Source organism: Varroa jacobsoni, unplaced genomic scaffold, assembly GCF_002532875.2.
Source record: "Varroa jacobsoni isolate VJ856 unplaced genomic scaffold, vjacob_1.0 scaffold_625, whole genome shotgun sequence".
In the NCBI taxonomy this organism is placed as follows: Eukaryota; Metazoa; Arthropoda; class Arachnida; order Mesostigmata; family Varroidae; genus Varroa; species Varroa jacobsoni.
The window spans coordinates 331,768-356,011 of NW_019213527.1; the positions used below are offsets into that span (position 1 = coordinate 331,768).

General features: G+C 42.4%; 1 protein-coding gene across 7 annotated transcripts in view; it reads left to right on the plus strand.

Moving 5' to 3' along the window:
* LOC111262072 (uncharacterized) overlaps positions 1 to 24,244 on the plus strand; it is an 84,054-nt gene that overhangs the window by 58,604 nt on the left and 1,206 nt on the right. For 2 of the 7 annotated variants that reach the window (XM_086968929.1, XM_086968930.1), the window contains exons 5-19: positions 828 to 1,107; positions 9,153 to 9,518; positions 10,874 to 11,116; positions 11,483 to 11,888; positions 12,336 to 12,708; positions 12,953 to 13,097; positions 13,405 to 13,662; positions 15,208 to 15,517; positions 15,727 to 15,797; positions 16,028 to 16,345; positions 21,004 to 21,146; positions 22,164 to 22,353; positions 22,512 to 22,648; positions 22,963 to 23,319; positions 23,838 to 24,098. In XM_086968929.1, coding sequence (XP_086825055.1) covers positions 828 to 1,107; positions 9,153 to 9,518; positions 10,874 to 11,116; positions 11,483 to 11,888; positions 12,336 to 12,708; positions 12,953 to 13,097; positions 13,405 to 13,662; positions 15,208 to 15,517; positions 15,727 to 15,797; positions 16,028 to 16,345; positions 21,004 to 21,146; positions 22,164 to 22,353; positions 22,512 to 22,648; positions 22,963 to 23,319; positions 23,838 to 24,098 — 3,858 coding nt within the window. The remainder of the gene's footprint in view (positions 1 to 827; positions 1,108 to 9,152; positions 9,519 to 10,873; positions 11,117 to 11,482; positions 11,889 to 12,335; positions 12,709 to 12,952; positions 13,098 to 13,404; positions 13,663 to 15,207; positions 15,518 to 15,726; positions 15,798 to 16,027; positions 16,346 to 21,003; positions 21,147 to 22,163; positions 22,354 to 22,511; positions 22,649 to 22,962; positions 23,320 to 23,837; positions 24,099 to 24,244) is intronic. The other 5 variants (XM_086968932.1, XM_086968935.1, XM_086968934.1 and 2 more) reach the window with 5 other exon arrangements.

The window sequence follows — 24,244 nt, forward strand, 5'->3', positions numbered from 1 at the left end:
TATAGTTTTTTTTCACGTTTTACGTCCGCTGCTTAAACCGTTAGGTTTCTGACATCATTTTAGTTAATAGTAGTGTACTGTATAGGTGTACTAATATGTACTAATAAAACAATTCTTTAGACCCTACTTGTCAGTTATGTTTTTGTAGCCCTCCAGGGACCAACATCATTGCCATATCCGGTTGTTGTCACGTAACGGCTATCAGTAATTGTTGTTATGAAATCCAAAGGTTTATGTCAATAGTTAGCGTGATAACATATATTACGATCACTGTAGTACACAAAGTCAGTTACTTACTAAGTTCATAGGCTTTATTCACCTGTAATCTACTTTATATCGAACTACAAGCAAAACTGATTTTTGTTGACGGCTTGCTCGGCTTATCCATTTATAATACTTCGTTGAGATTCACGCAGGATCTTCCTAACCTGTGCGGGAACTTCGAATCCGATTTTGCCAGTGGATTAAACTAAAAAAATTATTTCGGCGCTACTGTTGGCCCGAGCATTACGAACAGCGACGAACGAATTTTTTTTAGTTTCCGACTTGCTTTGAAGCCAATTGGGTCGCAATTGAGTTCTACAGGTAAAATCGAAGCGATGCTGGTCGTTACCGTCGATGGATTACAACGAAAGCCTATCTTGGTAAGGCGGATTAGTTTAGGGTTCCAGTGTATAAGTTAGTATGTTTACTAGTCTTATCTGTGTCTGACGGAAATTGAAGATCACTTCTGACCCCATTTTCCTTCTTTTTTTTTTCTTTTCTCTTCTGTTATTGTCCTCACTGGGTCTCCACGTGTTTCGCGCTCTTCCTTTCTGCTCTTTCAGTTCCTCCGCTCGGCCGATGCGTTCATTTCGTCACCAACAGACAACGAGAACTTTCTTCTTGAGCAACACCGGGAAAGTCGGGATCGGGATCAGCGCGAGAGGGATCGCGAAGAAACGGTCAACATTACCGACAACCTCCTATGTGAGGTTGCACCCAGAGGAGTCATGGAGCAGGACGGAACGGTCGCTTCAAACCTGCATGGGACCACAACAAGAGCTGGAACTGGAAGTGCTTATGGATTTAAAGAAGGCCGCAACTCGGTGGGAGTCACTTTTAAGGGTCAGTGATCATGACGGTAATAATAGTGGCACATCCAATAGAAGGTAATCGCCAGAAGGAGCAGACTCATAGAACTCGTCTTGCTGCCAAATATTATAGTTTCGGGCAAAAAAGAAGGGGAGGGGTAAGGACACAAAACGTCCACATAAAAACATACACTCAGGCGGCTAAGTGTACTCCCACACATAGCAACTGCACTTAATTATTCGGAAAATGACTGTGTAAGTGTATCGCGTGGGTGGTAGTTGCAGGTTTAGCTGCTACAAAGTCTAAGTAAACAAGAATAAACTTTTCATCTCTTGACGAGGACAAAATGAAAAAAGACTCCCAACTATATATCATAGTGTTTAGTATCATACTTCACCGGCGGCAGGTGTAGTGGGTCCAAATGGCTAGTGCAAACCGACATCTACCACATACAAACGAAAGTCTGTCTCCCATTAGAAAACAGTGATTGAACCACCAATGTGTTCTGGGTACTTAGAACCAGCTTAAGGCGAGAAGACGTCAGTCGTTGTGATGTCAGAAGTAAAATTCTCGGAAGATGCTAACGAGAATCGTAAGCTCCACAGAAACCAGGTCGGGGTGCTCTTGCTTGCTCTATGTTTCCCCTTTCTTTACCTCGTTGTGGGGTTCGTTGATGCCTCTCAAGAGAACTTGAAGAAACCAAGCATGCTGGGAGCAATGAGGATGGAGTCTGGGAAAACGGAAGACCTCTAATGGACGAATTGGGATAGATGCGAGTGACTAACCGAATGTTCAGCATCGCACGAAGCTGCTAGGACGACGAAAACGAGGGAGTAAATTGGGTAAAGGCCAGAAGCTAAGGAGAAATTAGTTGCGGATCGAGAGACGAAAAAAGATGGCTTGAGAAAAGAGTTCCAAGAACGGAACGCTTTCATTGAGCCTAGAACGAGCATACTTCAAGTAACTGAGATCAGCAGTAGAATTTGCGCTAAGTGTCGTAGGAGCCGCGATTAGCCTGCGTAATTCACAGGACCTTGCCCTTCGTCCCCTATTTCCGCCCACTAGATGGCTAGAAGGGAAGACAGTTCAAGGATTTTAATTTACAAGAAACCTTAGTCTTGCAAAGCTAGCAGGTAAATCGTAAGCAGACGTTCAGTTCAGGTTTAATTCTTTTTGTCGTCCTCACCAGGTTTTTCTCGATTTTAAACAGAAAACAGGCAAGTCGAGGGCGAAAGAGGCGTGGTGGTACGGTATAGTTTATTCTGGCCTTGTATATCACTCCATGTTGACTGACCTAGACTTTGATAAGAAGTTTCACTGGCATTTGCCATTAGAACGAAAACCGTGTCACGCTAATAGCGCCGCTATGCAAAAATAACTATTGATGCTGCAGTAATAGAAGTACGAGGTCAACAAAGATTGGCATGCCTACATTCTTGTAAACGCTTATGTTGGCTCGGTTGACTTCGCGGTGCCGCAGCAGTCATGGTAATTCTAGGAACTGTGTGTGTTTGTGTGGAATACAACTTCATGGTCGAGGCGATGGGTGATTCGTCGATGTAAACTAGCCAAAAGCAAGATGCCTGATTTCTGGCTGGCTACCGTTTAATAGGATTGTTCCTCCATAATATTGTAAAGTAGGCTGCACAACAAGACTGAGAGGAAGGGAGATCGTTTCACTTTTGGTGTGATGCGGGCATAAAAGCTGAGGAAAATGAGGCTAATGTTTGGATTTAAATGTATTGCTCATTGATATATTCGTGCGTCAACACACGACGACTTATCTTTAAGAGTATTTATTCCAGTAACTTTCTAATGACTGCGTAAGTAGAACAGAAAAAAACGTGCCGATCAATTTAGGGTAGATACAGAGGAGAGCAATTAATTGTCTAAAGGGGCCAAATAGTCTGATGTTTGTCGCAGCGTCACTCGTGGATATCATTTACGTCATCAGTTGCTATCGGTACGGTGCAGGCATTATTAAGAATTCCTATTTTTGACAATATTGTTTTCTATAAAGTATACAGAACTTTATAGATAAATGCTGTTAATCTTTACTTTGAACATTAAGAACCTTAAGTAAGTTTTTTGCGTTTTTCTTCCACAAAGAAAATGGTTGAATTGTTTACACGGGAGTGAGAGAAAAAGATTGGAGGCAAGTAAAGACCTTTACCCATACTTTTTCCTGCTATCTAGTGCGATGAAGCTAGCTATCATTTCTGCTTTCTCAAACTGGAGCCCTCTGGTATTGGTTGAGTAGCCAATTACCTTTAGCCGTATTTTGGTGTCCAACGTTCAGACCTGGTAGATAAATTTTGTCGTCCAAAATTCTATCTAACCTTCATATTTTATGCAGACTTTGTGAGGCTCTGTTTGATCGCATAAGGCTCAGTCGAAACAAAGACTCATCGAGTCGTGTTTCGCCTTTGCAAGAGTGGAAAACAGCCTTTCGGCGATTTTTCTCCTAGCAGTTGTTTCCAAACGTTCTTCGGGTCGACCAATGGCCCGACCAGCTGAATGGCGCATTCATAGGAAAGTCATCCGTCTCGGCTGTTCTTTCCCAGCTCTTTGGCTTTCTGACGAGGAGTTTTCGAATACGTTTGTTCTGTGCCTTTTTTTCGGTGCTTCATTTCCTACTATTGGGTGAAGGAAGAAATCATAAGAGGCTGCTCCGTACATATTGCTTGGCATGCAGAGTAAAATGATCAGCAAATGTGGCTAGCTCGAAACGAAGCTGAATAAAAAAAAAAACACAGTGCGAATAGAAACATTAAGAGGTTCTGTTGAGGTAGCAGTAACGACCTACGCTTCACGATGTAACCAATTAGTGCTTTTTTAAAAGACTGTTCGGCTTTAGCATTTCGTTTTGCGGTGATTTAAAAAAATAAAGCCACCTCACATTCAATCAAATCGAGAAAAAAACATCGGTCCGAAGATAAATGAAAAAAGCCCACATACTAACACGGTATTGAGCATGCTAATTGAAGCAAGTTTTCCGTAATTATTTTTGGTCACAAAAACAACCATCTTTTCCGCTATGCAGAGACGCGAAACTACGCAAAAAAGGTCAATTGTATTGGAAAATTGTTCTTTGTGTCACTATTGTGTTAGCGGTTTTGCTATGATATTCTGAGTATTAATATTACATATTTTCCAAAAGGAGACTCTCCAATGGAGCTCCTTATCCCGTCTCAGTTATATTTTGCCTTAAAGAAAAACAAAAAAAAAGGCCAAAAAAACAGTTTCTTTAAGAAACTAGAAACATGTATAAATATGCCAATCTAAATCGAGCTACTGGACCGAAAACACACAAATGTAGTCATATAAAATGAGATGTTTGATGATTCCATGAGGCCACAATGGACAGCTTATATGATCCATTCCTATATCCTACTTGTAAGACGGAGAGTTGCCTTGGACTTGAAGGCTGAAACCAACACGGACAGATATTAGTACACAAGGACAATAATTAACGGCAGTGCGCTTACGTTAAACGAAAAACGGAACTTAATTAATGAACAGTAATACTTTAAAAAAAACTGATGGTACCGACAATTTATGTCATACTTTAGTATAGTCCTTCATAGATATCGTGCATTTTTTTGCCTACGTAGAAGCCTCAATTAAGTAAAAGCGCACGTTCTTCCATGCATGCTCTTTTTTTTTTGCTTTTCTTGTTTTTGCTTCACTTGTTTATACCTTTTTGTTTTAATCCACTAAGGTAAAAAGTATAATTATTAACGCTTTGTTTCCGTGGCAGAATCTCGCATAGTAATATACTTACTTCTGTTTATCTTCGCTATAGTCGATCCAGCCGCCAACATTCAGATTGTTTAGGAAATAACAAATAGCTACTGCTACGCTTTCATTTGATAAGTGTTCAGAATCCACAAACATTTTGGGAGTAATATTCAAGAGAAAAAACGTGCCTCTATCATGTCTTTAGACCGCTGCGTATAGCGGCGTAACATCTATTGGAGTGTGTATACTGTGGCTGGGGAGACGCTGATGGGGTGCTGGAGATAGAAGGGTAAGTTGATACGGCTTCCGTTAAGCTATGGTAAACGTATTTAGCCAGGGACATTATAATTAGTAACGAGCTTAACGGAGCGTAGCATTGTGCAAGCAGCCGTTACGCTTAGGTTGTTTGTACGGCCGGTCCAGGTGGTTGATTTCTCCATTTCCAAAACAAATGTAGGCGGGCCACGGCGTGTTCTGAATAGAGGAAAACTGTATGCAGGCAAAGGGAGATATCGCTCTCGAAGCAACTATGCCAGTGATTACTGCAATGAGTGGAAATCTTTGAACTCGTAAAATGGTCAACAGCTACGAGAGGGACTCGAAGGCTTCTGCACAGAAAATGGCGGATCAGTAAATTTGACAAAAATGTTCAACAGTTAAAACAGTCTGCCCATAGAACATTAGCCCATAGAAAACACGTTTATTATTACGGTTACTGTCGATTACGGAGAGACAGCTTAGAAAGATGTACCGCAAACGATAAATCGAAGGTCCAAATTTGTACGTTTTGCTCGTATATATCGCGCTGTGGATGATCAAGTGAAATGTTAATTTTACGTTTAAATTTAACTTCCGAACAAGTCCTCTTTTGTATTGAATGCAATATAAATGTCTGGCTGTAGAATGTTGCAGGCTTTCGCTGTGTGCGTCTATATTGCACGACTACGATTTCTTTTGTAACTATTAATTTTTTTTGGTCAATAAATTTGTCTTATTTTTATTAGGCTATTTTCACGATTTTTCTTTGGCTTCAGTTATAGAAAGTCGTGTAGAGTTTGATCTGTATAAATATTTGCATTAGTCGTTGTTTATGATATGATGCCATCGTAAAGTTGCGATATAAACCATTAAAGTGCGCCAATGCGATCTGAACCGTACCGGTAATGTAGCATTTAGTTTCATGATGAATATTTAAAAGCGCTTATTTCATACCATTATCTTACATTTAACTAAACATTTTATCCATATCGTAAAGTGGGGTGATTTGGAACACTTGAAATTAGAGGTTTTCGTTCAAATATGGCAATATGTCTTTAAGTCAGGCTTAAGGTTTCTGGTATTATTCGATTGCTATTGTGGATTTGTACACTCTTCTACACCGTTTGCGCCATCTCGGTATCTATACGAAGCCCAAATAATATTAAATCGCCAAAAACTCTTTCTAGTCTCGTGAGTTCGGATCAAAAAATACACGAAGTAAGAGGTGAATATAAGTAAGTTAGAAGACGGTTCTATATAGGACTGATCAAAAAGGCTCAACCAGGCTTTTCTGTACGGCTCCATTTCAAATAAACAGTAAACAGATATTCCTCCAGTTAGAAAAGGAATCAACTGAAAAAAACATTACTGTAGTTTCAAATTTATTCTTATCTAGCTCTAAAACCCCATTTCCTTTTGTTAACCATGAAGGGAGGCTCATGTATTATTTTGGCTGAGCCACCGACGTCGGTGTGATCTTATTTCTGTGATTGCTTCTGTGACGTTTTCTTCCTCACAACATCTCTTTTTTGTAAAGCTGAAAGACGCTCGACCCATATACCCGCACCCGCACCCGCTTATTATTCGAATCACAGGACGCTTGATTTTTTTCATTTACTATTCTCAATTATATTTGTTGATCTAAACAGTTATTATAGGACTATGACTTTTTGTGAAATACATGTGCAAATACAGTACAACCTTAGATGAGATATTGGTTTTTCCCAAAAGAAAATTAAGGGGTCCACACCCGGTTTCGAATTTAGGCTACCTCAAGCGTCCCATACATTAGTAGGCAAACACGTTACGGCTACATGCTTAGGGGAACATAATTTGTTTTCTTTTTTAGCAGCATTTAACTCTTCCAGTTTATCCTATCTAACATCTAGCTATGTTTTTGTCGTTGCTACACACACAGTGAGAATAGCTCTTACATTAGTGCCGTTCTGTAACAAATTGAACTTGCCGAAAACGCTCACTCATACACATCTACAGTGATAGCTTCCACAGAACGATATTTATGAAGCTCTAGTTAACTAGTCACGCAGCGACCATTTTTAGTCTGAATACTGCTCACCCGTTGCAGTGGTCATCAACACATCATGCGCCCCTTAGTCTTTTGTGAGGCATTAACACTAAAAGCTACTGGTAAACGATGAAAACGCTATCAGTTATCACTCGTGAGTCGTATCATAGACGCATTTCGGTAATATGCGCGCAGGCAAGATTAAAATACGTTGAAATGACAAATCGGCCGAACGTTTTATCGGTTTCAAACAGCTTCGTTCTAGCGAGTTCCCCTCAATGTTTATAGGTGTTTATTTCATTATTATATAACGATAGACTACCAATACGCTCCCATAAGATCATGCTGCCCATAAGAAGCAAACATCAGCAAACAGTAGTGCAAGAAAAACATTACGCCACGTTCTGCTGCAATTCATAGAAATGTCCATAAGGAAAGATGTGACACAGAATGATTTGTTTGGCGACCATTCTCCTATATTTTCTTCTGCCACTCATTTTGTAGTTGTTGATATGCTCTCTGTTCACGTTGTAGCAGATGTGTTATTACCACGTTCGTTCGTCTGCCCCTGGCCATCATTATAAGAGTGGTACCGAGATTCTTCGTGTAGCTGCTTAGTTTTCGGGAAGAAAACAAAGAGCGCAAAGTTTAAAAGTTAGGGTAAAAGTGTGCGGTTAAATGCTCTAGATCGTCTTCTTTTTTTCGAACGCAAACGGTGATGGAGAAGGCCGAAGCGATGTTTGCTATAGCGGTTAGACAGCGAATCGGGTGACCGTTTCCAACGATAAAAGGTACAAGCACAGAGGTGGCTTCAGTAGTAACACCGTAAAAACGCCATGCTTTGCGGTGCTATGGCGACACCGTTGCGAGTGCAAGATAGAACTGGGTTGGCAGCCCAGTCGGCTTCGTTTACAGGACAAGCAGCAGCTCGAGCGTTTAAATATGGTTCAAGGGCACATAGCTTACCAGCGCGTACTCGGTTAGTGCAACGCTTTGGTAAGGTGGGACGGGTTCTGTCTATAAAGGAAAGGCATAAAGGGACGATGGTGGCATGGCGATGAAAAATGTATTAAGTGCCTTCGGGACCAGACGTGTAATTATCGTACAAAGAAACGTTCCTTCGGCCTGCAAGCGCTTCGTTCGCGTCCCGCAGGCCTCCTTGCTTTCCTGAAGCCTCCAGCCGCCCATTCTTAGCTCGACAAAAGCGACTCATCCTGGTAGCGACTATCGTTTTCGTGCTTCCACCACCGGCAATGGCGGCATCGCTCGTGGCCTCACGGCCGCCGCGGCGCGAGTTAAGTGCTCGCGCATCGCTGCGATTTGAGGGGCAGCAAAAACGAAATACAAGGGGATGGCTTTTTTTCAAATCCATCCCCTGTGTCGCTCTTTTATCATCTTTAGCTAAAGTCTGACGAGAATAGTGGGCCGTTTAGCTTACCTTCTGAGCGCCTTGGGCAAGGACTGATTACTGGTTCCGCTGGGTGCGCGAGATGTTTACTTTCCGATGGCGGGCAGTTCGCATGCAAGAGGCGCCATCGTGAGAGCTCAAGGAAGCTTGAAACTTGCGTGACTATGACGTGTCCATTGATTAATGTTGTAGTGGCTGATGAAACGAGGTTGGTCCTTTCGCGGGGGCACAATGCAAACCATTTCGCGTTTGGATCTTTTTGCTTTCCTCCAACTTGCTCGGCGAAAAAAGCAAATAATTTCTATTTTCTGGGCGTTCTTCTTTTTCGCTGGCATGTATGACTAGCTTGATTGTGTGCAATGGGATATATAGATACGTACCTAGACCGCAGACCTACCTAGAAATAGGAAAAAATAGGCAGAGTGGTAGAGATGAAGACGGTTGGTATATGGCATCGCTTAGCAAAAACTGCTCGTATTGCGTAAACCTTTGAGCTATTATATCACAATTCAAGAACCATCTGCCCAATGGATAGCTGTGCCTCGGCGATTTTTTAACAATTCATCTTCTCTCTCTCCCTGCCTGTTGTTGTTGTTCTTCAACCTTTGCCTGCCTCATAATTATCCTAATATTTTCTAATCGCAGCTAGTGAAACGCGAGAACGGATCGAGATGGCAGGCGGTCGGGAAGTAGTTTCGTCTGCAAAAAAGAACTCGTCCGTCCGCGCCAAGAAGCAACGACGTGAACCGGTCAACTTAATGGATGACAACAAGCCACTCGGAAGCGAAGGAGTATTAGACCCGCCGTCGACGATGGCTGCCACGACCACTCTGCCGGAATCCACCGCGATTTCCAACGGATCGTTGCTTGACAGGGGCGCGGAGCGGATTAACCGCATCGAAAGGGAACTGGTCGACGTCACGAGACAACATCGTCAACTTCAACACCATCAGCCGCAGCAATATCAAGCTCAACAACAGCAGCAACACGACGTCGTCTATGATGATATCGGTAAGTATCTCAACATGCGAAAGAAAGCGACCAGCGAGATACTCGTACTGAGCTGCGATTAGATACGAACTGCAGGATATGAAGCCGATTTATTGGATTTGTTACTCGTGAGATCCTTTGTGGAAAAGCCTGCGGACTAAATGCAGAATATAATTTAATTGCACGCATACTAATACGACTATAGAGAAAGCAGAAGAGTAAAAGGGAAACAAAAGGAGCAGAGTCTGTGGACATTTCGTGCAGTGCATTAATTGAGATTTATGCAGAAAAAGATAAAGGGAGGTGTAACTATATGAGGAAAGCACATAGGAAAGGATGGGAGTCTTGGACATAACATGGTGTGATCGTGTAAAATGTGAAGCAAAGGAAGGGAAGCGTCATTGTTACTAATGACGAAGGAATGCGTGATTCGGGTAGAATTATCGATAACCTTAAATTGTACTAATGACGGGTAGTGTTATGCAAGCTATCAAACAACGAAGGAACTTACTGCTGCCGTTCTGTATGTTTAGCCGTTAGGTACAATTGACAGACTGTAACATAAGGCGTACTGTCAGTTAACGCTAGATGCTCAAAGCTCGAAGTAGATTGCTAGTAACTCAAGAGGGTTACTTGTCCTACGCTCTTCAATAGGTTTCGCTTTAATGGATGCATATAAGTTGCGAAATGAATAGTAATGGATTGCTTTTGGGATTTGCCGCCTTGCCATCTAGGTTGACAATTGTTACGTCTTGCAAGCACATAGTTTGCCGGATATATATAATATAAGTTGTAAGTAGCATAGTGCAAATAAGACACTGTGTCTAATTTGATTGTGAGCTAGTAGACTGAAAGTGAATCACGTAAGTCACGAGGAATCGAATAATAAGCACACTTCCGTATGGAGAGAAAAATAGTTTACCGTTTGTTTTTTTTTTTGAAATACAATGCTCATGTGTATCTTGTAGTTTTTTTTTTTAGACGACAATGTCAATTATTTTCTATGTCAATATTAATATCGTTCAGTGGATTCGATAGGGAATTCCTTGGTACTGGGATCTACCTATATTGCATTTTTTTTTAATGTGAACACGAGTTCTACAAGGCTTATTCACTTCAGGATCTTGTTCTATGGCAAGGCAGGAGTACGCGCATTTTCAAAATAGTGCGAACGCCGTATGCTATATATATATACAATTTTTTTTTTCGTTCAGCTTCGCCATGCAATCAACGTTACTCACTGTTTTTCTTCTTTTTAGCCATAAAATAAACACATTTGTTTATCGACTGGTTTTTAATACTCTCTCGCTAATATCGGTTTCGATATCGTGCTGTCTTTGTCTATTCGTTCCCTTTTGTCATACCTGCACATAAAGACGATAGCGGTTTAATGGCCCCTCCGTCTCCAACACCGTGCGCCCCCATGCACGCCGGTGGCCTCAATGGGATCCAGGAGGAGGGCAGCGAATGTTCCGAGCTACCGACGCATGGCGGCGAAGGACTAGGTATATCTCGGGATCTTTCTTCGCCAGGAGGTGTCCGGGTCGTATCCGTTCTGCTGGGACCCTCACCGCCCCCACCTCCTCCTACGCTTCTGAACGGCCACTCGGCCATGAACGGTGAGAGACGAAAAAGGGAATCTAGAAATTTTTGCACACGGCTTTATGAACATTTTCATTACCGCATTTTCATATAGTGGAGCAACAGTCAAGAGTCTCTATTTTCAATATATATATATATATATAATAGGCATTTGTCAAGTAACTTAGAAACTTAATTGTAGAAGAAAGTACTTGATGCTCGCTATGGAGTCGGTTAAACAGGCGCGTGAGACAGCTACTGAACATCTAGCTGGGCCTTGCTTATACCCCTAGATGAGGGAAACGATGACAACAATAAATAACCTCGTTTCTCGTTTCTATGTCATCAACTGCTAACTTCGAATGCGATCTACCGTGTATATATATGTGTGTGTGTGTGTAAAGGTGGATCATCAATGAAAAGTCTAGATGAATTGTCGTGTAGCAATTCGTGCGATACGTCGACGTCGCAGGGTGACGAGGGAGTTGCACGTGTCATCGGCACCGTGCCTATCGCCCAATACGAAGGATCGCCGCGTCGTTACGGACGGCCTAAAAGGAGTTCCGGTCTACCCGGCTACCCGCAGAGGGTGTACGCGCCCGCCAAGGAGAAGACCAATGACAATAGCGACAGGCCAGACAGGTGTGATCGAGAGCTAGATCGGCTTGAGAGACAGCAGCAAGACGACGCTGACGACAAGGATCTAAAAAAAGAAAATGAAGCTGTCCAGTTGCTAAGTGAGCTGCTTAATGGAAGTGTCAAGAACGAGAAGAATGGCTCGCCTACCGATTTTAACGATCTGGACTACCGGTAATTTGGAATTTCCATTCGAAATCCAGTAAAATGGAGCACTACTTGACGGCACAGCGAAAAGTTGGCTTTGCCTGGCTTTCGTGCTGGAAGCTATTTTCTGACAACACACAAGCTTTGATGCGGATCTGTGTAGTCAAGTTTACGTTACCTTGTCTTTTTATAATACATATGTAGTTCAACGCGTTACTATATAAATAAGTGTGAAATTCATTCATAAACGTCGGGAATGGTACGGCTTTCTAGTATAACTAAACGCCTGTCTGTACACCTTTATATCCTGCTAATATACTTTATTTTATGGTGTCATTTATGTTAACGCCACATCTAATTGAGACGTATACGGTAGTGAGGTAGGAGGACATATATCCGCTTGTTCATCAATGAGTCTTCATATAATCACAATCAGTTACGTTTACTTCTGTGTGATCACCTTTTAACTGACAGATTATCATATAGGCCAGTGACAGATCGTGAACGTGATCGCCAACAAACTCAACTCCAGCAGCAGCAGCAGCAACAGCACCAGGGCCGTGGCGAGAATAACAAAGGCGATCGAGGTGGTAGCTCGTATGTTGCCCACCGGCTCGCATCTCCTGTGAAAGAGACCCGCGCAGGGGACGTTGCGTGTCCAACCGGACAAGCGAGTCCGGGCGGGTCATCTTGTGCACCACCAGTCCCGCCAAAATTAAACCTTACTAGTGGCACGAGCCCTGAGGAACCTCAGTACACTACTATACGTAAAGGAGGCCTCAAAGACCATCAGGGGCCAACGCACGGCCACACCGACGCCAAGGAGATGGTTATGCTCCACGAAAGGGTAGGTAGTCATTTCCGATCCATTATAAATTTTCATTACTAAATGTGTTAGCAGAACTCTTATTGCTCATATTGATTTTTTTCGGTGTAGTATGTGTGCAGTAGTTGTGAACGCGGAAGGCAAAACACGATCTCTATCAGGCAAGGAAACAGTGTTGGTGATGGACTGCATATAGCTTGTCGTTTCCATTTGGAGTTATTTATTGGGATAATGCCAACTTACCTTTCTAATTTGTTATTTTCAGGTGCAGCAGCACTCTCTTCAGGTAGACATGGTAGGAGAGCTGGACGACTTCTTAGGAATGGACACTTCAATGCGTAATCTGACCGTCTCGCCTTCGGTCTCTAACACAGACGACTGTAACACTGTTGATTCGGACGGCACCGAAGGTGATTCTAGTCAATATATTTAGCTGTAGAATATAGAAGTTTTTTCAAGCGGGGTTTTTATTTCCCGCCCCAAGAGACATGAGCAGCGGCTATCAGAAGCTATTAAGCGACACCGTTTCCCCTCTTAGCACATGACCTTTCTGAATCACTTGCTATTCATTGATGGTATACGGCCTGCACTCTATGCAGGTTCGATTTTTTTTGGTTAAAAAAAATTCGCTTGCACTTTGTCTTTGTCTCACCGTACGCTCCGCTTCGTTTATTTCGTGTTGAATGGTGACCGACGTGTCTGACCCATGTTTCTCAGGAGATCCGGACGAACTGCTTTCCATGGCCAACTCTGGAGGATCGCGTTTGATGCCTGTGCTCGAGGACGGGCTATCGTCGGGACATGTCAGCGAGAACGACGACGACGAGGATACAGGTACCACAGTTGGTTTAATACACGGCGACCGGAAAATGCGAGGTACCAGAAATCGGGCAGTGCGAACATCTGCGTTGTGCCGAGTTCAGAAAAGCTCGAAAGGGAACAACAGGTCTCAACGGCGGAACAAGACGCATTCTGGTATGGGAGGATTTAGCCGAGAAAAGTCCAAGCAATCAGCTGCACCAACTGCTACTTATGCGGCTAGCTGGGTTGGGCGACAGGCGCCAAAATGCTCCATCTCACCACGCTGATCATACCCGGGATGGCTGGCACATACAAAAAGCAAAACTTGGCTTTTTTCTCTTAATGCACTTTATTTCTTTGCTTGTGGAAGGAGATGAAACCGCTGGGGCACTTCGCGGCCGACTGCTCCACTCTATCTTTTTTCGTGCACCACTGGCACCTCTGTTCACTAGCGAGCACCAAATGGCCCGAGACCACGAGCTTAGCTAACAACTAACGGTCGAAGTTATTAATGGTCAGAAGATCGGGTTGTTTTCCGATCCACACCGTAGTACGGATCCTCGGCGAGATGATTCGAAACCATGCTGTCTAGTCTGGCTAAGAGTTGGGTAGAACACGCAATCACGCTCGAGCTTAACCTGCACAACATTTCTGGGTGCTAGCACAAATTTTTGGGGTGTAAATGTTTGTTAAGCTCAATAGGAATATCTAAAGAAGAGAAACGATATTTTGTATTGATTCCGCCTCCTTGAAGGACAACAGTGATTAACAAAAAAAAAAAAAAAGCTAGAGCAACGAAAATCGCGTGGTCGAGCACGTATACCAAGCATCCATGTTAGAGGTCATCGTATTAGGCATTCTCTATGATCTCCCGCCACTACTATGGTCTTGCTACCAAGAGCGGTTCTAACAGGCGTCTTGGGTAATGGAAGTGGCGTACTATGTAGTCATAAAAATGCGTCAATAAACGCTTATTTAAATAGCCCCACTGCTATCTCTCTAGATACAAAACGATGGCAGAGCATACACACCTTTCCTTTGAAATTTAACTGCAACAATAACCGAGTTACATTGAACAATATCCTAGCCATCCATTAGATTCCTAAATACGAATGGCCACTCGGAAACTCTGTATGGGATAGATTTCCGTTGATGACGCATTTATTTCTACTTCTCATGTTCTGTGATTATCTTCTTCAACGAGCTATTTCCCTGTATTCCCAGTTGATTATCTTTAGAGAGTTGCTCGGTGCTTCGCTACCTTATCGTAGTTGTGGCTACCCATTTTCTTTCATTTACTTCCTGTATAGCTCCCAATGCGTGTATGTACGTTCATATTCATCTATTTTTATACACCGCTGCTGATGCGATAAACACGGCACTCACTATCGATAAACATCTTCCAGCAAGCAGATAGTTACGTTTTACGTTGAACACTTCCACGTGCCGTGACCTTCTACGAAATACTAAAAGCTGCAGAAGACGGCAACAAAAGTTCATGTTCTATTAGCTATAAGGCGAAAACGGTAGAACTGCACATAGTATAGACGGCTTTCAACGTTTATCTTTATTTAAAAATAGCAGAATGTAGTTCTTGTGGGTTTCCGGTAACTAGGTGTTCCTACTGTTTTCATTTTGATTTCCGTTGATTTCTTTATGTGGCGGAGATAGCATTCGCAATTAATTGCTTTGACGGCGATGATGTTAATACGATTTTAGAAATACCACCGTCAGCACCGTTACTTGTGGGCGGCATTGGCGTCATTGGTAGCGGTGGAAGCCACATGGGTGGCCAGGCATCCGTGTCCGATGCCATTCGCGAGATTAAGCAGGCTATCCAGCACTCGAAAGCGCAGCAACAACAGGTAAAGAAGTCTGCAGCTGACAGTGGCTGTGTAAGTCCAACGGATAAGAGTCAACGCGAGCTTCGGGAGATTCGTGACCGCCAAATGGCAAACAGTAATCAGCAATTGCAACAGGCAGGCTCCCATCAATCGGGTAACAGCCAACCGCCTGTCTGGGTACCTCGGTAAGTAGAATACATCAACACCAGAAGATGTCATCAAAATGGAAAGAAGCAACGCTTTTTGTATGGAGGCCTTCTGTAGACTTGTCGAATTTGGCATTAGAAAGATTTTAGCATACGTCGGCACGAGTTGTCAAGTGCATGATTTATGATACAATGACCATTGCAAGATCTAGTTTGTTACTGCTGTTCCTCTGTCATGCACATTTCAGGATGAACAGTGGTTTTGCCCATACGGGCAGTAACAGCGCGGGGACGAACGATTCGACTCAGCAGGAGGATGGTACGTAATCTAGAGGAACAGGTGTATTTCAATCAGTATTCAACGAATTGACCTCTGCCCTGCTTCTGTCTACTTAAGCAGTGTAAACAATTTCGACGTCTCGTCTGTCAGTTTCCGCTAGTTGAACGGTTTTACCTGTTATACTTCATCATGTTTCATTTTTATCGTTTTTACTAATATACTTACTAATATATGTATTTTTTGTTCTCTTTGTCGAACTGCACTCACAGACTGCGATACTGACCAGGAGACGGACCGGCTTCTGGGTGAGCAGAGATCGGAGGATAACGGCTTCTATGACGAGAAGTCGCAGTCTTCGACGGGAAATCCCAACTCCAACAGCAAGCAGAGGAAGACTAACATTGATAATAACAATCTCCGAACGACGACAACGACATCGTCATCCGTAACAGCGGCAAGTAACGGAAGCGGCGCTGCTGGCAGCAATCATTCGTCGACGAACTCCACCTCCAACTCGACGTCCAACTGTACCTCAACGAATTCGAACCAGAGCAGTGCCAACTCGTCAAATACCACGTCGAAGGAAGGTAAGGCCCGGATGGCAGTGTGTGGCCTATTATCGTTCCCTCTCTATTTGTTATCGCGTCTCGTCCATTTATAACATTATGCATATACTGATTAAGCGATGTGTATATAGGTGGAATTTTTTATTCTCTACCGAACAGTAACGATCATTCGTCGCTGCAGTGAGTTTCATTTGTGTCATCACGAGGCACTATACGAAATTAAAACGCAGGTTAGTACGTTTCCCAACGTGGGCGCACACCCGCACGTTTAGTGGTCTCACGAAGATTCGTTTTCGACCTCTAAATCGTACCTATCTTATGTAGAACATAGAGCCTTACCCACATTTCTTGTTACACCGACCACTAGTTGTTATATTGAATTTGTGCTCAATTGTTTGTGTTCGTATACGTTACAGCGTATTTTGCTTTTTGCCATGTGCAATTGTTGTTTTGTACAAAATACGATGATCCATGAACTAGAGGTTGGGAAATTTTCCAAATCGAGCCCCTATGTAAACTAACAACTGTACAGCCCTGATTTATAGTCTAATTTACCCTGGAATAATCAGTGTATGGGCCTATATCAGCTGTGGACCGCAACGTTATTGGCTACGTAGCTTCTAATGGAAATGGTTTAGATGAATTACTACATGCATATTGAGCTAAAAAGCGGGCTTACATGTTCAGCGAACATAATCTTCTTCATTCACCGCCTCATTTGCCAGCAGAAACAACAATGTTGCTAAGGCACCTCTTTTATTAAGTATCAGTATGACGCCACTCCTTAGTGTTCAATATATTGCACGTTTTAGCCGTCATTCTGTTCATAATTAAACACTGTTCAGAAAGTTTTATGATTAATTTAGCAAGATTCGTGCAGCTGACCACTTTGATAAGGGTAAGCAATGTGCAGACACCTTGAGATCAACTTCTAGGCGTTCTTCTTGTGTCTAGGCGTTATTCTTTTCCTGATCATTACAGTCCCAGATACCTATGGTTCTGTGTCGTGGGTTGCTTATCTCGGACGACGATTAATCGTCGTCCGAGATAAGCATTCGGGTACAATTGTCCTGCTAGCAAATTTTCATTTTCAATTTTTAACTGGCGGCTAGCTGCCACGAAAAGTCGTTTGAGCTTTTCGATGAGCTTTAGCCAGCAACGCAGTCGAGCTAGCACCGCACGAGAGTATAGCATTTTCGCTAAATAACCATGAGACGAAAGAATTGTGTCTATCACTTTTAGACGATTATAATCCACCAGAGTTCGATACTATTAAAACTAGTCCGCACAACTCTTGTTTCCTTGTTTTATTTAGGCCCTTTTTAAGTCCCACTTGTTGTGTCTATTAATTACCCAGTTATCCATTCAAATTCGTTATTTTTTATTTGTTCTGACAACATGTGTTCCTCTACTCTTTTTCGTTACTGTAATAGATAGTCGTTTCGTTTGGGTTTCTCCGTTTCATCCCTTAGGTAAAAATTCCTAACCCAATTTATTTGGTCGTGATTTGACTACGGTCCATATTTGCATATGCGAGCTTTTTGGCAGAGCGATCTGTAAATGAATCGTCGCTTGGTCGCCAGACAATGGCTACTACATCAGATTGCTGCTCGGTATTACAATATATGTTTGCGGGCTATGGGATTTTGTGTAACAGCCACTTGTTGGGAAGGTCTAGAGTTTCGTCGCCTGACGGCAATGTTGGTGATGCATTTTTGTGTGCCTTTTAAAACTGCGAAATGCAGACGATCCTGATGCACGCAGGATCTGGCTAGACGTGACATAATCTACGTTTTCCATGCCCGTCTATTATTACGTGCTTACACAGAGCAAATATTACGTTGTTTTCGCGTAGAAAAGCAACGCTCAAGGTGTCATATATATATATATATGTGCGCTAATAACTGAGTAAGACAGAAAGTAACGGAGCTATATGTACGATACGTTACAATGTCGTGGAGGGCATTTTCACGTACAATTCCCCCTATCGAAATCCGCTAATCGATGTCTCGGTAACGTACGATGGATTATTCGTTCAATTTTTTCGCTGTTCTGCCCCCGTACCCGCTGCGCGCACGCTGCACTTCAACACAACTTCTCTTCGACAACATCTACCTCTTTATTGGATCATCATGAAAAACAACACATTAACTATGCGCGTCGCCTAATCGCTATTTCGTTACGATATTACCGATCTATCCTGCCGGCTGTCCAATCGGTGTTCGCGATCTGCCCATCAACCTTGCAAACAATATTCCAATTGAAATTCCCATTGAATCGTGCGTCGCCTATCGATCGAAATTCGCTAATGGTGAGTTGTTCATCTGCCTGAGCCTCCGTAAAAGTCACGCGAACGAGTTAGTCAGAAGATAAACGTCAGAATGGTTAGGAGCATACAGTCCCGAATGCCTGCTAACTCCAGACTGTCGGCCTAGCATGCAGTGCACCACCTGAATGCTTCTTAACTCTACCTATTCGATACCGATTCATAAGTATTAAAAATCGGAAAAAGATCCGTTTTCTTCTACCCTATTGCATTTTGTTTTCACTATAATTTCCATAAGACTGGAGGCATTAAGCTAATCTATATCAGTTGATAATAACTACACTAGGTTTAGTGAGAGACACCTTGAAATGAATACGAGAGAAAAATTAGCGTGATGAGCCAAAAGAGACGATCCTTGCCCATTGAACGTTCGTTTCCGTCGCGTCGGTGCTGGGTGAACGCTTCATTACTGCTAGCAGGTTTATTGCGGTGGTCCAGGGTTAGGGAAACGCGTTCAAACATCTATCGCATCGATGCGTTTCGAACAGCCATTTTTTATAAAAAGCTTATCATATCGGAATGTCGCTGTCGGCATCAGCTACTGCAGTTTTGTAAACTTGAACAATAAATATAACGAGCCATTGTTGCCTGCATGCCTTAATGGGCCTCTGGGTTTGATACTTGTCGTTATTGCCTTTACTTTTTTTTTTTTTTTTTGGCTCATTACCTCGTACGCCTGCTGCGAACTTCGTGCTACATTCGAGTGTATAGGAAAAGGTGATGTTTCGAACTAGTCTGCTTTGTGTTTGGCCGTTGTGTTCGGTATTTCGTTGGTGTACCATATGTTTGCCTTAGATATTCTTCCACGCATACACAAAATACGAGTAGCTTTGTTAAGCATGTTATGCTATTTCTTGTCGCCGTTAATTGCTTTGCAAACTATACGTTAGCGGCTGTCTTAAGCTTACTAGTTCCAGCGTATGTTCCTTCTTAGACTACAGACTGAATTAGTTCTTCGTCGAATTTTCAGTAAAAAAAAAAAGACGTGACATAGCAATACGAAATACTTTTGGAGGCCTATGTCTGTGCATAATGTATCATTCGCGCGTGTCGAGTTTCCCCATCATCAACCTACGGTAGGCAAGGAAAGGCTCTTTATGAAAAGATCACAACATTTATCCTATAAATGAAAAATAATTTCAGTAAGATACTTCTTCCCTATATATATATATATATATATATATATATATATATATATGAGCCTTGGCAGCACAGTTAATAGAAACAGGACATTGTGAAGTAGATAGTAACATGTGAAACCAATGCATAATAAATGTGTTTGTGCCTAATGCATAGTAGAACGTGCTTTGTCAGTCAGGTTGGGTCACTTATTTTATTCTCTGAAATTATCGCAAAGATTCCATCCAAATTCGTCGTATCCGACCTATTTTCGAATAGTCAGTCGTTACCCGGTAGGTGAGCACACGATTCACTTATACGGCGCTCTTCGAAGTACTTGTTATGGTGCCCACTAGTTTTCGTTTTTGCGTCACGACAAGACGGAAAGGCGCAAAACTCCGCAGTGAGTGTCTGTTAGGATTAGATCTGTTTCGAGATTAAAAGAGAAACGCCACACGCGAGGCGAAGCTATGCCGCGAAGCTCCCTGCGTATAATAACACCCTTCATCTCGCTGTATGAATTAATTCACTTTTTGAAGCACTTGGTGATTTCGATGATTGAACCTTCAACGACGACAGGACAAAGATGTAAGTTTAATTGCAACTGAGATCAATTAGCACTGCTTGTCCTCAAATATTTGAGCCATTCCGTCTTTACGGTCACCGATATTACCTGATGGTGCAGCAATGATTACAGCTGTGGTGCTGATAACAAAAAAATAACTGTCTTCGAGAGAACAAAAAACATTTTTAAGATAGTTCATTTTATGTTTTAATACTTTCTAGATACTACTATAAATTACTTAGTTGATTGAAGCGGCTGTTTTTATTATAAAGTTGTTAATTAGCCTTGTGATAAGCATATTGGGCCTGCATTAGAATGTGTGTACGATACAGTGGTGCATTCTGCCGCCATTTGTTGATGGTTCCTCACTTCTTGCGTGTTAAGCAACTGTAGTCTATCCTAAAGCACAGATCTAATCTTCCCATCCGAAGTTACGATGACCGGTGACTGCATTCATTGAATTAGTTTGTTTCTCGTTATCGAGTGGGGATTACCTGCTTGACGTACGTTAGTTTAAGGATGTAGCTTGACAAGCGTGAACGAAAACGGTTATAGGCGAAAACGGTTTAAGGTTTGAGACGCTAGAGAAGCGAGACTCCTCGAGTGTGTCTCTATAGTCTTGCGTCAAAAAGACGGTGATATTAATGCCGCTGATGGACTATCTTGCAGTAATCATCCACGACCCATCAGTGCTAATTGAGGGCGTCTTGTTTCGGGCACGCTATCTAGGCTCGACACAGCTAGTGTGCGAAGGCCAACCGACAAAGGCTACGAGGATGATGCAGGCCGAGGAGGCCGTCGCTAGAATCAAGGTATTAATGCTCATATCCACATAGATGAAAGATATTTCTATGTTGTGCTAAATAGTTGTTCTTTTGCAATCTTTTGAAGAAAGTTTTGTACTTAATTGACTTGTTTTTAAATGTATTTTTCTATCTATCGTAATCTTTCTGTGAGGTATACGCTTTGACACTTCGGATGTCACCTATTTCCTTATGCATTTCGAAACTAGTAATAGTTGGAAGTCGTGATTAGGGTACAGTAAAGCCGAAGATTTCTGGGTGATTTGTTTTGTTGAAAAATCGCAGAAGCAAGCAGTAGCTTGCCATGGCAAGAGGCAAAGGAACTCTGTAAAAAAAAAAAAAGCTAGAAAAATGTTTCTATTTTACCTTTGTCTCTCCTTTAAAAGCAGGTCAAGTGGAGCCATGGTTTTACTTTAATGTTTATTCACAGTTGAACAGGCACAGTTGATAAGGCTCATATAGAGTATTCGTATGATAATAAGTAACCTACCAACATATTCAACTATAACCACGTTGATACAAATACATCTATAATTTTTACGAAAATTCTTGCGACTAACGTATCTCTTTTTTCTTTGATTTAATGCTGCTGTGAAGTCACTGGTAAGAAAATTCAAGTGAAAACTTCGTGTCCTCTGGGGGGAGGGGGGAGGGGGAGGAGGAAGAATTACTTTTTAACCGGTCCCCGTACAATTATCATTTAGATGATCTCATTATTGTATCGAAAAAGCCGTATTTGAAGAAATTATTTAGTTGTTCTGTACGGATGCTAAAAACACATTCTCAAACGCTGTTCTCGGAAACTGATGTCGCCTGTTCCGACGGCTCTTTATTCAACAACATTCATCTTGAATTATCCAATTTCAGGAGCCTCTTATTCATCTAACTCCTTCCTATCTACTACGCTTAAACAATGCAGAATGTGTCAGTTGCTGTGCATCAATATTCTTTGATTATCTGTGTACACTAAAAAATATTATTATAAAATTGGAATTAAAACATACACATGTGTCGGTTTTTATGCAGGCACCAGAGGGGGAGAGCCAACCGTCGACTGAGGTAGATCTGTTCATCTCGACAGAAAAGATCATGGTGCTGAATACAGATCTTAAAGAAATAATGATGGACCACACATTACGTACGATCTCGTACATCGCCGACATCGGGGATCTCGTCGTACTTATGGCGAGAAGAAGGCCAGGTACTGAACCTGAGGGTGGGTACTGACAAGAGAAATGAGCGCCTGCCAATATAGGTGTTTGCAGCCAATATATAACATTGTATTTTTACCAAAGAAGGCATACCTGTGGTGGTAGCTACTAAGTATACTTTGTCTGTTGGCGCCGTTGAGCGAACTAGATCCGTATGTTGTAGACCTTCCAGGGACGTCCCCACCGCCGCACTGTTCTTCACAGCAGGGGGAGATGAAGAAGAAGCCTAAGATGATCTGCCATGTATTTGAGAGTGACGAGGCGCAGTTCATCGCTCAAAGCATCGGACAGGCATTCCAGGTTCGTATGTGTCCACATGTATATGATGCTTATTTTGAAGATCACCCATGGCCCAGCCATCTTCGTAACAATAATTTATCAACAAAAGCTATATAGTACGTTAATATTACAAATGATACATTTATATATATATATATATATATATATATATATATACATTAGCTAATTCGGTCACGTCAGTTGGTAGTGCCAAGCTGCTGAATGCACGAAGCTACATGTTCTCGCACGAATAAGTTAGGTGGTCTTTACGGAGTCCTTCATTATTTACTGAAATTATTACTTCTATCAATAACGATACCTATTTCACAATGAAGGTCGCGTATATGGAGTTCCTGAAGGCGAACGGCATCGAAGACTCGTCGTTCATCAAAGAAATGGACTACCAGGAGGTACTTAACTCACAGGAGATCTTTGGTAACGAGCTGGAAATGTTCGCCAAGAAGGACCGCCAGAAGGAGGTGGTCGTACCCAAGCAAAAAGGCGAGATCCTCGGAATGGTAATTGTAGAGAGCGGCTGGGGCTCGATGCTGCCCACTGTCGTCATCGCCAATATGGCAGGCAGTGGGCCTGCAGCACGCTGCGGCATGCTCAACATTGGTGACCAAATCATCGCGATCAACGGAGTGTCGCTAGTCGGACTCCCGCTTTCGACCTGCCAGACCTACATCAAGGTATATAGTGGTGAAGTGTTTGATATTGGGCGTAGATGTACGTCGTTCATGCTGGGAGCAGCAGACCATCTGCAGCGATATTTAGCAACTGAGCTGAATGTAACACGCGGAACATTTGTTTATTATTTAGACCTATATAAAGGTGGGCTTGCAACATGCCCCCTTTCGGTCCAACAGTCTGAAGGCAATAATACGTGGTTGTATTCTTCAACGAAAAAAAACACGTAACTTTATAGTACTTTATACTACTATAGTGCCATGCGTATAATTTGTACAGACAAAACTGATAATATGGATGTATCATCTTTAGACACCGGGGGTTGCGAAAGAACCATAATTGATCCGAAGGGTTCTAACTTGAATTTTGAATATCTAAATTTTTGCTTTCTATTCGGTTGTACGAGTTTCTATGCAAGGGTAGAACCGATAGCATAATCGTAAAATATTAACCCGTACAATCGTATATTTGTTTCTGGTATATTATATGTGTATTACAATAACATCAACAACAAAAATAGAACACAAAACAACAGACGGTGGTCAAGTTGACCGTAGTCCCCTGTGCGCCAGTGGTCGAGGTAAAGATCAAGCGGCCAGATACCAAGTACCAACTCGGATTCTCCGTACAAAACGGGGTCATCTGCTCGCTGTTGCGCGGCGGTATCGCTGAACGCGGCGGAGTACGGGTCGGTCACCGAATTATCGAGATTAATGGACAGAGCGTCGTAGCCGTCCCTCACGAAAAGATTGTTAACCTTCTTGCTACTTCTGTTGGCGAGGTATGATTTATATTCAGAAGAACATATACCACTTTGTTACGACCACGAAAAGGCGCAAGTGTACATATAGTTTATGCGTATGTTTCAAGCTAATGATGAGTGTATGTCGTCTAACGAATTATTTATAGTTTATAACTATAACTAAG